Genomic DNA, 14,438 nt, shown 5'->3' on the forward strand with positions numbered 1-14,438 from the left:
AACCAGCCAGTCTCACCTGACAACTGTTTCTATGGCTATGTACCTTTCCACTAAAAACTAGATTTGCTGTTAATATTTGCATATTACCCACGTAAATTTAGTGTAATGTCACAAAGAATGGGGCAGTCGCACATTCGTCCCCATGGTAACTATCAGTTGATATAGCATAATCAGAATAGCAGCTGTAATGTGAACCACTTTAATTTTCCCAAATGTTCGCAACTCAGTTAAAATTGTTACGACTCACCACCGAGGGAGAAACCGCTACCACGGGATGACATAGGGTGATAATACAGACTGGCTGGTGAACTTCTACCGCTGTCATTGATGCTACCATTGGTGTAACTTCTAACAATGCCACCACCACTACCAGGAGGTTGTGGTGAGATGCTCCGTTCACTGTTGAAGTGAAACAAATCAATTTTAAATATGAACCTTACAGACACCCGTGATCGAACAATACTTCAAACTTGTAAATCAATCGGAAAAAATTTTCTCACACCTGCCAGATCACATTTTAGAATTTTCTTTTGATATGATTTGCACCAAAAATAACTTCCTAAGTGCATACATAACCATTGTTGACTGTTGATTAGTATCTGATTCAATGTTTGCAATATTTGCTTTGAAATTTCTGTATTTTGTACATTGTTTGAAGGACATTCAAAACGAGTATAAATGCTTTGGGCAGAAAAAAAAAGAAGAAAAAAAATCATATTTTTTTCCCATTCAACATTAGAACAAACAAAAATTATTAATAATCCCATGATGAAGATTTGTTATTGTCTGATCTAACCATTAAAACTAATGGTAATACAAGAAGACTGCAAACACAGTAGTTGCCACTTCCACTATATTGGGTTCGCATATGTGGTGTTCTAGCAATAAAGTGACTTATTTCCTCACCTGCCAGTTAGACTGCCTCTCCCATGAGATGAGCCTGGTGATACCATCTTCCTGGAAGTGCTACCTAGCACACCAATGATGTTCTCACCACTCCCTCCAGAACCTATTTGTGTCATGTTTGGGCTCTTCTGTTGATCAGCTGCATTCCCTCTGTTATCATATAACGTATTATATGTTGTATTCTGTTCTACAGTAGTCAGTGTAATGTTTCCGTGCCCTGTTGGATTTCGCTGATCCGGACCCTTTGATCTGTCGCTGAACGTTGTATATCCCGGTTGGTGATTGGGTGCACTGCCCCTACCTTTCGGCATTTGCTGTTGAGGGCGGGACCGATCGCTGTAAGTAGGGTAAATATTTTGTGGTGATTGATGAGGGGCATGCAGTTGCTGTGGCTCTTGTTGCTGTTCCTGTTCCTGCTGTTTATGTAACTGCATTCGTTCCTTCATCATGCTGTTTGACGTCGGGAATGGCAACGTTGCCTGCTCGTATGCAACTCCAGAGTTGTTCTGTTGCGGGCTTGCACTAGAATCACTGGGTGTGCATGTACTTGTATCCTCATCGATATGCAAAGTAGTAAAATGTTCTTGTCGTGTGTGACCAGGACTGCCGTGTTCATTATGCGGTAAAATATTCAAGTGTTCTTGCTGCACATGACCGGGTCTGCCGTGTTCATGATGGGGGGACACTGTAAAATGTTCTGGTTGTGCAGGACTTCCATGCTCATGGTGTGGTTTCTGTGTTGATAAAGATCTGGGGGCACTGTCCACATGCTCATGAGTTGTTTTCTGCATATGTACATGCATAACAGTTCCGTGAGGTAGCGCATTGTGACCGCCAACAACACCTTTTGAAGGATCTTGCTGGCTAATTTGTGGTTGGTACGATACTAATCCCTGGGAAGCTATTTGGTTGGGCTCTGCAGCTGAAATAGTTGGGTAGTTCTGATATCCCGGTGAATGTTGTTGTTGCTTGGGCGCTTCCATATGTTGCAGTTGACGTGGCAGTGACTGTTGTTCGGCAATATTTAATGTTGGAACAGGCGCACCCCCTGGCATGACCTTCTTCTCGTATGTTTGTGTTTCTATATACAACTCCCTCATTGGCTGTTCTTGATCTTTATTGTTGAGGGCAGCTCTCTGATCCCAAGTCATCATGTACGGTTGACCATTCGGTTGTTTTGAGGAGCTGTGTTCATGTAAAGGCCCACCATTAATAACAGTTTCCAATGGCTCTCCTTCTCTCATTTGGTGCCTATATTGAACCTCTGTGGATGAACCATCATTTCCCGGTGCATTTCCAGGAAGCGACTGCTCGTAGCCTCGTGCAGTGTTCGGCAATCTATCCTGAGTGGACGTCGCAGGATACATGAATACGTTATGCCTAGCATGCTGATTGGTTGGTTCTTGTTTTGATGTTGGAAAGTAATTTGTGGTATCTAAAACAAAAATTGAAAATGTGTTATTCATCTATCTTTGTTTTGTAACAACATCTAAAGCTTTATATTTTCATCAGCTGCTTTGATTCCGATAAAACCAAACAAATTATGGTGATATAGTAGCACTGAAAACATTTTGTTCTAAATTCCAGTGGGACTCAAATAAGTCACCCAGAAGATGCTACAAAGTCACTAAGAAAATGCAACAAAGACAGACAGGATAAGCAACAAAGTCACACATAAAATGCAACAAAGTAAGACAGATGGTGTTATCAGATGTGTACATTTCAAGGTGATATGGTTATACAAGTTCTTAGTAAAATTCAACCAATCATGATCTACACTAATAAAGCACTTGTATGTCATCAAACACTATTGCTGGAAACAAATCATATTACAAACTAACAATTACATTACAATTTTTTTTTTTTTTACCTTTTTTCTCTATGAGTGGCATATGTGCTTACATGTACTAACTAAGGTATATGGTCAATTTCAGTTGTATTTTAATGATTCAACATATATTTCTAATGTAATTTCTAATGTAATTTCATGTGCTTTTCTTTTGTTTCTTTTGGGACACGTGCTTTGAAAGGATGGTGGTCGTTGAGTCATGTATGAGCGACATCATGTGTTGATAAACATTGATTTTGAAATCACGAGTACGAGTTTTGACCTGTGTGCGGTTTGAAAAAATTATCGTTGATGAATCCTTCAATATCTTCCAATCACCCAAAAAAATACCTCATTAAAGTTTGATAACGTCTCTGTTTGTACACGCTGGTGTACAGTCAAACTCTCCATCATTGTTTATATGAGACCAATATCTTGCGCACACACGGCACAATGACCCTCGGTTTTTAATAGAGCAAATACAGTAACTATTTAACACATGGACATAATATCCCACTAACTGTGAGTCTTAATAAACATTTTTCAGAAGATTACAGAAATTACTAATAATGTGGTTAAATCTGTGAAAAGTCACTATAGTTGACTTTGACTTTGGTCACATTTCATAATTTTTTGAAACGTTTTTTAAGGCTTTTAAACACGCAGCTGGAGAGAAATTACATCCATTTGGACCAAAATCACCAAAGAAATTATGAAAAAATACTTTTTTGTCAATAAATGTGCAAAATTTGAAGATGGCATTCTAAGAACTAAATGCCAACACACATTTCATCAAGTAGGTTCAGATAGAAAGAACAATTACAGATTAACAAGCAATAACAATGAAAACCATTATAATAAATACTTAACCAATAAATAAAAAATGTATAATTTATAAATTATAATTACAAATATAAACTTATTTTTGTTTAAATTATTATTATTTAAAACAAAAATAACTAAACTTAAAAATTTACACATACATGCTCTATAAACTCTATAAACACACAACAAAAATAACAATAAGTTTACCATGCAAAACTGTTGAAAACAGTTCTAGGAAAAATTGTGAAATTAAAAACAAGATTGGATGGAATAACTAAAAAAAATCTGAAATAAATGTTATATCCCTATTTCCTTATATATCTAACAGTACCTCGGAATCAGATATAAATCTGATAAAAAAAACGAGGTCAAAAATATGTTTGAAATTTTCAAAAGGGACATTTTATATACAAGTGTGTAATCTGATATCATTCAAAATCTAAATAATAAAGACTACAGGAAGAGTTGTGTAATTACTGAACTATTCCCAACCAATTACAAAACTGTAAGGTGATAGAATTACCCAAGAAATGGATCAATGTCAGTTACCGTAGTTACAGTGTGAATTCGCGCAACCTATCGTCATTGTAGTACATGTATCTGCACTGTGCATTTACCTTATTAGCATACCCATTTATTGTTTTCCACCATACGCAAACGTTACACATAGTTTTGACAGATGTTTGAATTTACTAACTTACCTGTAAATAGACTGGTTTTTTAGGATATATCAAAACAGTTATCAACATGAAAATAATTTTGATGACAGTGCAGTTTTGGGACAGCTTGAAACAGCAAATTTTGCAAATACCGTACATAAAAAATTTTTACATAATCAAATTTAGCCGTAATATTATGTAATGCACTGTGAGCTGCAAGACAAAATTAATAATTTGTTGCTAGTAAGGCAGGATCGCAACCTAGTTGTTGGCATCTCTTGGCATAAAGTCTCAAGCACTGCATAGGTAGCATTTACTTTGATCCATTTCATGTGAGTATACATGCATTATTGTCTATATCACTGACATTGTACAAGTGCTGTGCTGAACATTACATTGCTGTGAATGTCACATACATGACACAGTTAAAAATACAGACAGTGCAGCTATACTTGACATACAACTTGGAGAGATGCACTGGTGACGAACTACGACGAATCACATCAATTATCAAACGTGCAGGATGAACCAATCAGACCTTTGACACCAGTGACGTGCAGTGAAGACATTCTGTAAAAAACACTGCAAAACAAACATACCTATTGTCTTGGTGACTGAATGAGAAACTGATGAGATGGTTGAGGTGGGGCTTTTACAAGTTACCATGGAAACAGGGACCTCCGTTCTCAAAGTTCCCCTTGGTTGTCTCATACCTGCTGTGGAGTTCAATGGAGCTTTGCGTTCTACGACAGCAATGGGAGTCGTAACCATGTTAGCATATGGTGTGCGGGGTACCATGCTTGGGGTGACAGGAAATTGTGGCGTTGTCCCGGTGATATCTTCGTCATCTTGCACAGTTTCTGGCGATTTTAATCCACTCCTCTTGTCCCAATATTCACTTTCCTGAAAATAAAAGTTTAGGAACAATTTCTCAAAAAAAAGCAGTAGCCAGGATTCAGTAGGCAAGGAAGTTGAAGACAATTACAAGTTGAGAACAAAACTAACAAGTCATTGAAAATGACACAGTTCCCGTTAAGTTCTCTTTGTGCTCGTCATATTAAAGCGGAGGGGTTGTCGCGAGCGTGTCCTTGAAACTTGAGTTCCAAGTGGCGTATACAACAGATTGTTTATTTACATCAAAACACGTGTTTTGTGTCATAGTAATATGGCCAAAATAAAAACAGCCGTTATTCAGCCATCTTTGATCTGATTATGAAACACACTGATATGTATGATGTATGTGCCAAATACGAATGAAAATGGTACATAAATTGTAGAAATATAGTAGTAAGGCCAAAAAGTCAGATGGCTGTCAATCGGCCATCCTTTGAAACAAATTGTCATGGACATGCATCCTAACATGTATAAAGTACATGTATGTGCCAAATTTGAATGAAAACTGACAGAGCACGTCCAAGATACCGCATAAAAAAACAAAAACAAGATGCCTGCCAGTCGACCATCTTTGATCCAATTGCGAAATAAATTGTCATGGACATGTATCCTAACATGTATAATCTATGTACCAAGTTTGAATGACAACTGACAAAGCATGTCCAAAATACAACATTTTCAAAAAACAAGATGGCTGCCAGTCGGCCATTTTGAATCGAATCCCTAAACCACTGCATGTGCATATGTCCCACATAAGGTACAAGGCACATGCAAAGAATGAACAGAATCGGTCCACAGGATTCTGAAATATGACGTTGGATAGACTGACGCACGAACAGACGGACACACGGACAGACTCAGGAACTCATGGACGGTCGGGGACATGTATCCTAACATGTATGATCTATGTACTAAATTTGAATGAAAACTGACAAAGCATGTCCAAAATACAACATTTTCAAAAAACAAGATGGCTGCCAGTCGGCCATCTTTGATCCAATTGTGAAATAAATCATCATGGACATGTATCCTAACATGTATAATCTATGTACCCAGTTTGAATGAAAACTGACAAAGCATGACCAAAATACAACATTTTCAAAAAACAAGATGGCTGCCAGTCGGCCATTTTGAATCGAATCGCTAAACCACTGCATGTGCACATGTCCCACATAAAGTACTAGGCACATGCAAAGAATGAACGGAATCGGTCCAAGGGATTCTGAGATATGACTCCGGACGGACGCACGGACACATGGACGGACGGACGCACGGACACACGGACACACGGACGGACGGAGACCGAATTATAAGTCCCCGTTTTCGGACTTCGTCCGAACGGGGACTAAAAACACACAATGTATTCTGAGTATTGTCAAGAGCAACCAAGTTAGTCCACTATTGAGAAAAAACATTAAATTATTAAAAAAAATAATAAAATAAAATCATTCCATATTTTCACAATTTTTCAAATTTCATTGATTATGATTATAAAAAATGTAGAATTTGGAATTATTGACCTAGTGAAATCACATGCTTATTGAAAATATAAACACCAACAGTGACAATGAATGCCACTATTCCTTGTGACATTCATAACAAGTGAGACGGAAATCAACGTACATATTTGGGTTGGCCACCAGGATTTGTTATTAACATTTCAAAGGAAGGGCTGCGAGCACGTCTGCGAGGAACTTCTTCTCGTTTTGGTGCATATCTGTTGTACGCACTCTGTGAATCGTATCCACCAGCACTTTTTGATCGCTGCACTGGGTGTGTTGGCGGTTGACGTTCAGGTTGGCGTCCTCTTTCATATTCTAGTTCTTCTCTGATTAACTGTGCGTGGTAACCTGTTTACAATGAAATGAAATTAACATCACTCTTCAAAAAAAAATGTTGTTTGAATCTCACCGGCGTAAATGTTTTGTAGATTGGAGTGAATAATTTTTTGAAATTTCACTCACAGCCAAATGACCCATATAAAATGTATGATACTATGCCTAACATGGGGGTCCACCATCAAATACAATGACCACCACCCTTTTAAGAGATGTTTTCATCCCAAGAACTAAAATGCAAAATTTGTATTATTTCAAGGCTGGCGAAAAAATTCACACCTATTATAATTACATGTAATTTACGCTGTGCTTTTTAAGATAACACACGATTGGCTACTCGAATCCCACTACCTAACCAGTGAGCCAATCAGAAAGTACATGTTAGATTTAAATTGGATGAACCACTCACCTGCTACTCTATTGCGGACCAAACCAGTCAGATTGGGCTCTTCTTGCTGTGTTTTAGCAGACACTATATCATCAGCAGGCTGGCTTTTATGTTGATGTGACGACCTATCAGATAACAGGGTAGAGTGCTGTGACGTGCTCTCACTGAAAGCTGGCAGGTAGCCGCCTCGAGGAGAAATATTTTGCGGACTGAGCGAAGAAGAAAAGAGAGAAAGATTCTGAGAATGCATAGTAGAGTCAAGTTGCTCAGTTTGCGAGTATGTAAGCTCATATGGAGAGGGCGCTCTTACATTTTGATTAGCTACTGAGTATGATTCTTGCGTTGGAGAAAGCGAGTTTTGTGAATAGTAAGAGGCTTGAGAGATAGACATGGCATACGTAGGGTTAGTTAAAGTCACAGTCGTCACCGATGGGTTAGACTCAACAAGTATTGGTGATGCAATTGAGTGAGCACTGGCTTTCTGAGATGGTGAGGTTCCTGCTATGGTAGAATAGCCATAAGATGCTGGGATTGAGGATGGCAAGCTGTGGTTGGGTGCAGGTGATTGGCTTGACTGTGGCATTACAAGGTATCGTGATAATGAAGGCATTTGGCGATTGGGCAATTGTGAAATTGAGTGTGCATTTTGATTATACATTTCCTCATAGTATTCTTGCTTTTTCTCTGGTTGGCGTGCAGCGGCAGGCAGCGTGTGATGTGTGCGTGATGGGCAAGTAGTCAATTGATGATTTAACGACTGCACAATATCTTGAGAGGGAAGTGCACGTTGATGGATATTCAATGAATGATGACCATGTGAGATTGATGGATGGTATGATGGTGAGTTAGTATTATTAGGATATGGGGATGATGTGTTAGTTACACTGTAGTTGCTATGCACTGATTGGTAGGATGGACTAGTGGTTGGAAACTCAGCTGATGAAGAGATAGATGAGGAAAGAGTAGGAAGAGTTGAATAGAGATGTGAGGATGGGAAAGATGATGATGGAGTTGCACCCGACTGGAGAGAAGTTGCTGAAATGTCCCTAGGAACGGATGATGAAGACAGAGGTGTGAGAGTTGAAGAGGAGTACTGTGATGGGGAGGAGAAATGACTGGATTGGTAGACAGGAAGTGATTCACTGATCAGCCTGAAAATATCAAAGAAATGAAATGAAATGAAAGACAATAAAACACCCTTTCTTACAGATATTAATGAGGACTACAGAAAACAAAGGTGATAACACATGTTGCATGCTGGGAAACTACAGTACGGCTTTTCACTTCCCAATTGTAGATTTATCATCATACTTGGGTCGTGTAGTCATTATTGTAACTTTGGCCATAAGAATGGTGCATTCATTGCATTTCTATAATCTAAACTTATTGTGATTTTGGAGATCACTCTTGTCTGAAATACATTCTTCCATGAATAAATGAACACATAAAACAGCGTCCGGATTACTTTCGGAAATTCCGTCGCATTTCGGAAAGTTTTAATTTTCAAAACTTTTGAATATTTATTTGTGCTTTTAGGTTAGTGAGGAGGTTATAATAATTTTTCATTTCACTTTAACTTTGTTTTTTACACCCCTCAGACCCCTTTAAAAAGTCACTTCTGGCCATTATAATGGCCAATATTTTCTTAATGGCCAGAATATTGACCAGAATTTTTTAAGTGGCCAAAATATTTACCAGTGTTTTTAAAATGGTAGTTTTAATGACCCATGTTTTTTATACTGGTCAGAATAATTACAATTGCTTTTTAAATGATGAAGTTGATGACATTTTTTTTTTTTGATGGGCAGTATAATGGTCATTTTATTTTTCATTACATACATAACATGACCAGTGTTCATGTCACTAATATAATGGCCCAGAAAAAAACCTTCTACCTCGTGTGAGTCAATATACATGTGGGAATTTATTTTTTCAAGTTTCACTGGCGCTTGCAAGTACACTTAAATGAAATTTCGCGAATAATGCCTCGATCCCCAGTGAAATTTTATAGTAACGCTGATGCCAGTGACTGCTAGTGGACTACATAACCTGCAGAATATTTAGATGGTGTTGAATCATAGGACGATTGCAGTACTGCAACTGGCACATCAAGGTATGAATTTGTAATTATTTTACCATTTTACAATGACTTCAATACAATATTAGATACTTTTGTTGTTGTTTATGTAACAGGATAGTCTTTTGGGGCTTTCGTTTTTTTTCTTCAAAAATTATATAAATTAAAAAACACTGTGGCATTTGCTTTATGTACTATCATACCTATTTTTTGGAAAAAAATAAATTCGCAAGTTTTTGTTCAGTTGTGGCTCACTGTGTAAGTACTGTTTCATTATCATTCATAATTGTCAAACAACAAGCTCAAGTAGGTGTTAATGAGGATTAGCTCCTGTTTGTTAATACAAGAAAAGTATAAACAAAGGTTATTTCCAGCTCCTGAAATCTGCAAAAAAACATCAACGTAAATTTTTTTCCATTCATGGCAATGTTTTCAAATTATTAATATAATTTAACTGACTGCAAAATGTTTTTTTTTTCAAATTTTCAAAGATTATGTATATTGTTTTTTTTTCTCTTCAGACAATACCAGCAATAGTGTACTGTACATTGGGAAATCTCACTTAGTAACCATGTATGCACTATATATATTATTCCCATAACGTCAAATACCATACAGAATCCCTTTTTCCTGTAAACTAGTATAGATGATATATGCCCACAGTGTGCAACAGTTCATTTTCTTTGCGCACAAAAAAAAACTCCCATACTCAAAATAACTTTTAATTTAGCATGGATTTAAACTAAATTTCAATTAAATCTAATATTCTTTGCCCATCTTTGAGCCCAATTTGATTTGAATGAGTTGTAGAGATCAATATAAAAGGGAAGTGAACCTAAATGTATGCGCCTAAGGAAGGAATAAACAGAAGACACTTATTAGTAGTATTCAAGCAGAGCTCTTTAGCAAAGACTAAGAGGTCCAATACCTTAGCCTGTGCTAGAAAATATTTGCATAAACACAGGCTAAGAAATACTAAGTACAGAGTAAAATCTGGTCAGTCCAGAGCCTTAGCACAGGCAAAACAAAACATGCATGAGCGCTTAGTTCGGCTAAAAAAACCAATGTATTCAATGTTCATTTAGGAGATTTACTACTATATTCATAACTTTTTATTTCGGTGTGCCATTTCCTGCATGACAATCAATGTTAACACATATAGAGAGATTTACTCAAGAAAAAAATGACCTGATGATGAGACTCTGTGCTACTTCCTGTTATTCTGCAATTTGCACTTTCTGAATTTGCTTTGGTATTGTTTTATAACTGTAGAACTAACCTTCCTAGTTCCTCTAATTGAGCAATCATAGTTAAAATTCCTGAAGATTTTGCCTATTCTTAATAAGTTTGGGTGTTCCTTACCCCGTGCTAACCATCGTTTCCTTCTGTGCATGAACTCAAACATTAGCTTACGAGATTAGCTTAGATCTTAGCCCGTACATTGTGTAGCATGAACACTACTATTGAAGATCCAGGGGGCAAATGGGTGAAAATTAAACAAATTATGATGAAGGTGCAATATGCAGTCAGTAAAAGTCCTGACCTGGGTCAGTCAAATTGATCAAAACTTGGACAAAAAATATTTAGTCTACTGTGGAATACTTTATTTTCGCTGGAATTAATTTTCGCTGATTTTTGTTGAGTTTAATATGAAATATAGGAAAAAAAGTGTATTCGCTGGATTTTATTTTCACGAAATCATCCCTTTAGCGAAAATAAATTCCAAGCCAAAATAAAGTATTCTACAGTGTATAACGGGAACAGGGGCATGCTACTGTGGGTATCTCTTTTAAGTAACCTTAGTTATAGTCCTCTACTAAATTAACACCTTAGAGAAACTGATAATAAATCTATGTCAACACCAGTTACATCCTCCCCTGTTTCATAAGCCAAACATGGCTGCCAGGGAGTAGCTACACAAAATGAGACAATTTTGTGGTTGGAATATAATCAGAAAAATTAAATTTGATCAAAACTGAATAGCCAAGTCCATTCTATTGATGCGAGTGAAACTAAAAATTAATAGTTTTTATTCCACTATGAAATCAGGAAAGGCAAACAAAAATGGTAAGTTTCTCTGCAAGGAAACAAAACTGCCTAAAAGTAAACAATGACCTGTCAAAATTTGTGTCATAACAAGTGGATTTTTCATCATATTTAGAACAGATATAGCATAGTGCACTCGTTATACACTGACCAATGGGAATACTAGTAAAAACTGTTTCAGATGTATAAATCTTCTAGGGAGGTTATAACCCACATTGTACATAGGAAACTTGGATTTTCTTTTGTCTCAGACAGAAGTTGCATGTCCCTGTTTTTTAAGGTCCATGCTTAAATCATAACCATCTGAATATCATTATATCATTTTTCAAACTAAACTGTTTTTATATTTTTAATATCATTTTCTTGATTTTGAAAAAAAATATAGAAACAATATTACACTTACCATAATTACTCTATTAGTATTAGCAGCACATGCGCTTAGGTAAATTACAGGGATCTTCAATGGTCGAAATAAGTAATATTTTCATGATTTAGTATCCACAAATGTAATTTTAGAGCAAATATGGTATTGTATTGGATCATAATTATAATACAATTATTTATTTTGTAAAAGTACCAGGGGATCGATGAAGTTGTACATTCATGGTAGCATTCCCATTGTGGAGGGACTCTATAATTTTGTATGTACACAGCTTCCTACTTTGGGAGACAAAATCATGCAGCTGCATTGTTACATAACATTCTTTTGTCTCTTGTCTTGTGGGAAGTTAAATCCCCCTATTGTTCTCAGAAATTAGGTTCCTAAGTACAGCAATGTACTGTCCTAGTCTCTCAAGAGACAAACTGTGTGTATATATGGCACAACCCCTTAATATATTCGGTTAGGAAACAATTTTATTTTATTTTATTCTGTTGTCTAGATGCATTTTTCGATATTTATATTTTTTTCAATCAGAATGTACAGGGTATCATTTTTTTTGGAAGTATATCTGAGTTGCATAGGGGAGAAGATGTCATTTTATCGATATTGCTATTTGTGAGGACAGAAATATGCCAGCATACACAGACACCACAAATTTTTGTTTCCAAAATTGGTTACAAAGTGTATTAATTAAAAACTGGTCATTGTAAACTAATAGCAAACTGAATTATTTTTTGCAGATAATGACAATTTAAAAAAAGGAAAAAACTATATATGGGACGTAAGAAGTTGAAGAACCAGAATTTATGGACGTTAAGGGAAGAAAAAAGTTTAACCAGTATTGATAGATGCAATGGTTTAGCATTTACATGTTTATCAGTTTTACGCTTGCACACAGATTTTCCAAGTTCCAAGTGTGTAGAGTCACTGTACATTGCTTTTCTATGTTTTCCCTCAAATAAAAGTGACATCTTTCAACTGGTATTTCAAGATTTTCAGCTATCTTATATACTGTGGAATACTTTATTTTCGCTGGAACTAATTTTCGCTGAAAAGGCTTTTTGGGTGTTTTGTATGGAATTTATTTTCACTGATTTTTGATGAGTTTAATGTGAAATTATTCCCTGGATTTTATTTTCACGGAATCATCCCTTCAGCGAAAATAGCGAAAATAAATTCCAAGCAAAAATAAAGTATTCTACAGTAGTTCTTCTTGCTGACCCTTTTGTATACACCCACACTCCCTCCACAGTCTTTCATCTTCTTAATAATAATTAACAGGAAAATATTATTGAAAAAATCTAGCAGAGATCAATAATAGGAAAAAAAATTGACACGCCTACATCTTGGGGAAAAAAATATTTTACACTAGAAAAAGAATAGCACAAAACAAAGAGGAGAAAAAACATTTTGCACAGTCCCCTCCTTAAGCTAATCGCCTCTCAAGAAAACTTGATAAATATCTGGAGGAGTATGACATTGCAAACCTAAAATACTATTATCCACTAAAACAGTCTCTATGGCTGTGTACTACATCAAAAACAAAACATGGCATACTTTTAATATTGCTTACATATACTTGTTTTGTCTAATGTTTTCATTAATTATTCAATTTCTGTACTTCATGTGTTTGTACACTGAGCTGAATAATTAAGATGATGTTTTGAAGCAATGTTTTAACCCCCTCCCTCCCCCATATGACTTTTTTACTTTGCAAAGCTGTACCTCCCAGATCTTTAGTTGTTTATGCATAGACAGTCTTTGGTTATAAATTATTTACTTTCCAGTCATTTTTTGAAGCGTAAGCCTTTGTCATACTTTCGGCTGTGGTGACTGTCACTATGCTTTTGTTTCCCTTTGGTTAGCTCATGATGGTTAGCTAAACATATGAACGTCTTGTTAAAAATCACACTTGGAAGTAAGAGTTTCTAATGGGATAGCAAGCAATCTAATATATTCCTGAAATTGTTAAATTATATATAGTGTTATCTGGAAATGTAAAAATAAACTTCTAGAAATGTGTTATTCAGTTCAAAAAATAAACTGGCTGCATGCAGAATCTCAGAGAAACAATTGCATGTACATGCAGGAATAGACGGATGTTGCAGCAGCAGAAGTTTGGGCCTGGACATTCCAGTCGCATTTTTAAAATGATTTTAAATAATGTATGTATTCTTAACAAACTGTTACATGAGAGGGGGCAGAGCATGAAATAATATTTTAGTTTTGAAAACTATACAAAGATGTGTGTTCCAGTTCAGTAATTCAATACCTTTGATGAGCCATTATTAATAGCACACTAAGGGTTAGATTTGAATAGATTCCTAGTGAGATTAGTGCATTCTTAATTCAAAAAAACTTAAAAAGTTTTACTGCTACTAAATTATACATATGTTTGGTATAATTTATTGTAAAACATTAATGTTATTGTGAAAATAGTTTTATACAAAACAGTAAAAATTTGCCAAAATCCTTGTATGTGTTGCCAGTGATATGCTAGTTTCCATTGTTATTTAAATGTACTCATCAGGGAGGTAATCCATTACAAAACATCACTGATCCACAGTAGTCTGGTTTCAGGCTACACCAAAAATT

At 36.0% G+C, this 14,438-nt stretch overlaps 1 protein-coding gene across 8 annotated transcripts in view; it reads right to left on the reverse strand.

The window, feature by feature from the left end:
* The window catches only part of LOC100370078 (tensin-1-like), a 144,738-nt gene that overhangs the window by 6,680 nt on the left and 123,620 nt on the right, over nucleotides 1-14,438 (reverse strand). For 6 of the 8 annotated variants that reach the window (XM_085495524.1, XM_085495522.1, XM_085495523.1 and 3 more), the window contains 5 exons: nucleotides 7,360-7,547; nucleotides 6,736-6,962; nucleotides 4,818-5,121; nucleotides 907-2,341; nucleotides 248-399 (listed from right to left, as the gene is read on the reverse strand). In XM_085495524.1, coding sequence (XP_085351650.1) covers nucleotides 248-399; nucleotides 907-2,341; nucleotides 4,818-5,121; nucleotides 6,736-6,962; nucleotides 7,360-7,547 — 2,306 coding nt within the window. The remainder of the gene's footprint in view (nucleotides 1-247; nucleotides 400-906; nucleotides 2,342-4,817; nucleotides 5,122-6,735; nucleotides 6,963-7,359; nucleotides 7,548-14,438) is intronic. The other 2 variants (XM_085495525.1, XM_085495526.1) reach the window with 2 other exon arrangements.

This window comes from Saccoglossus kowalevskii, chromosome 22 (genome assembly GCF_978046115.1).
Source record: "Saccoglossus kowalevskii chromosome 22, keSacKowa6.1, whole genome shotgun sequence".
NCBI classification, from domain to species: domain Eukaryota; kingdom Metazoa; phylum Hemichordata; class Enteropneusta; family Harrimaniidae; genus Saccoglossus; species Saccoglossus kowalevskii.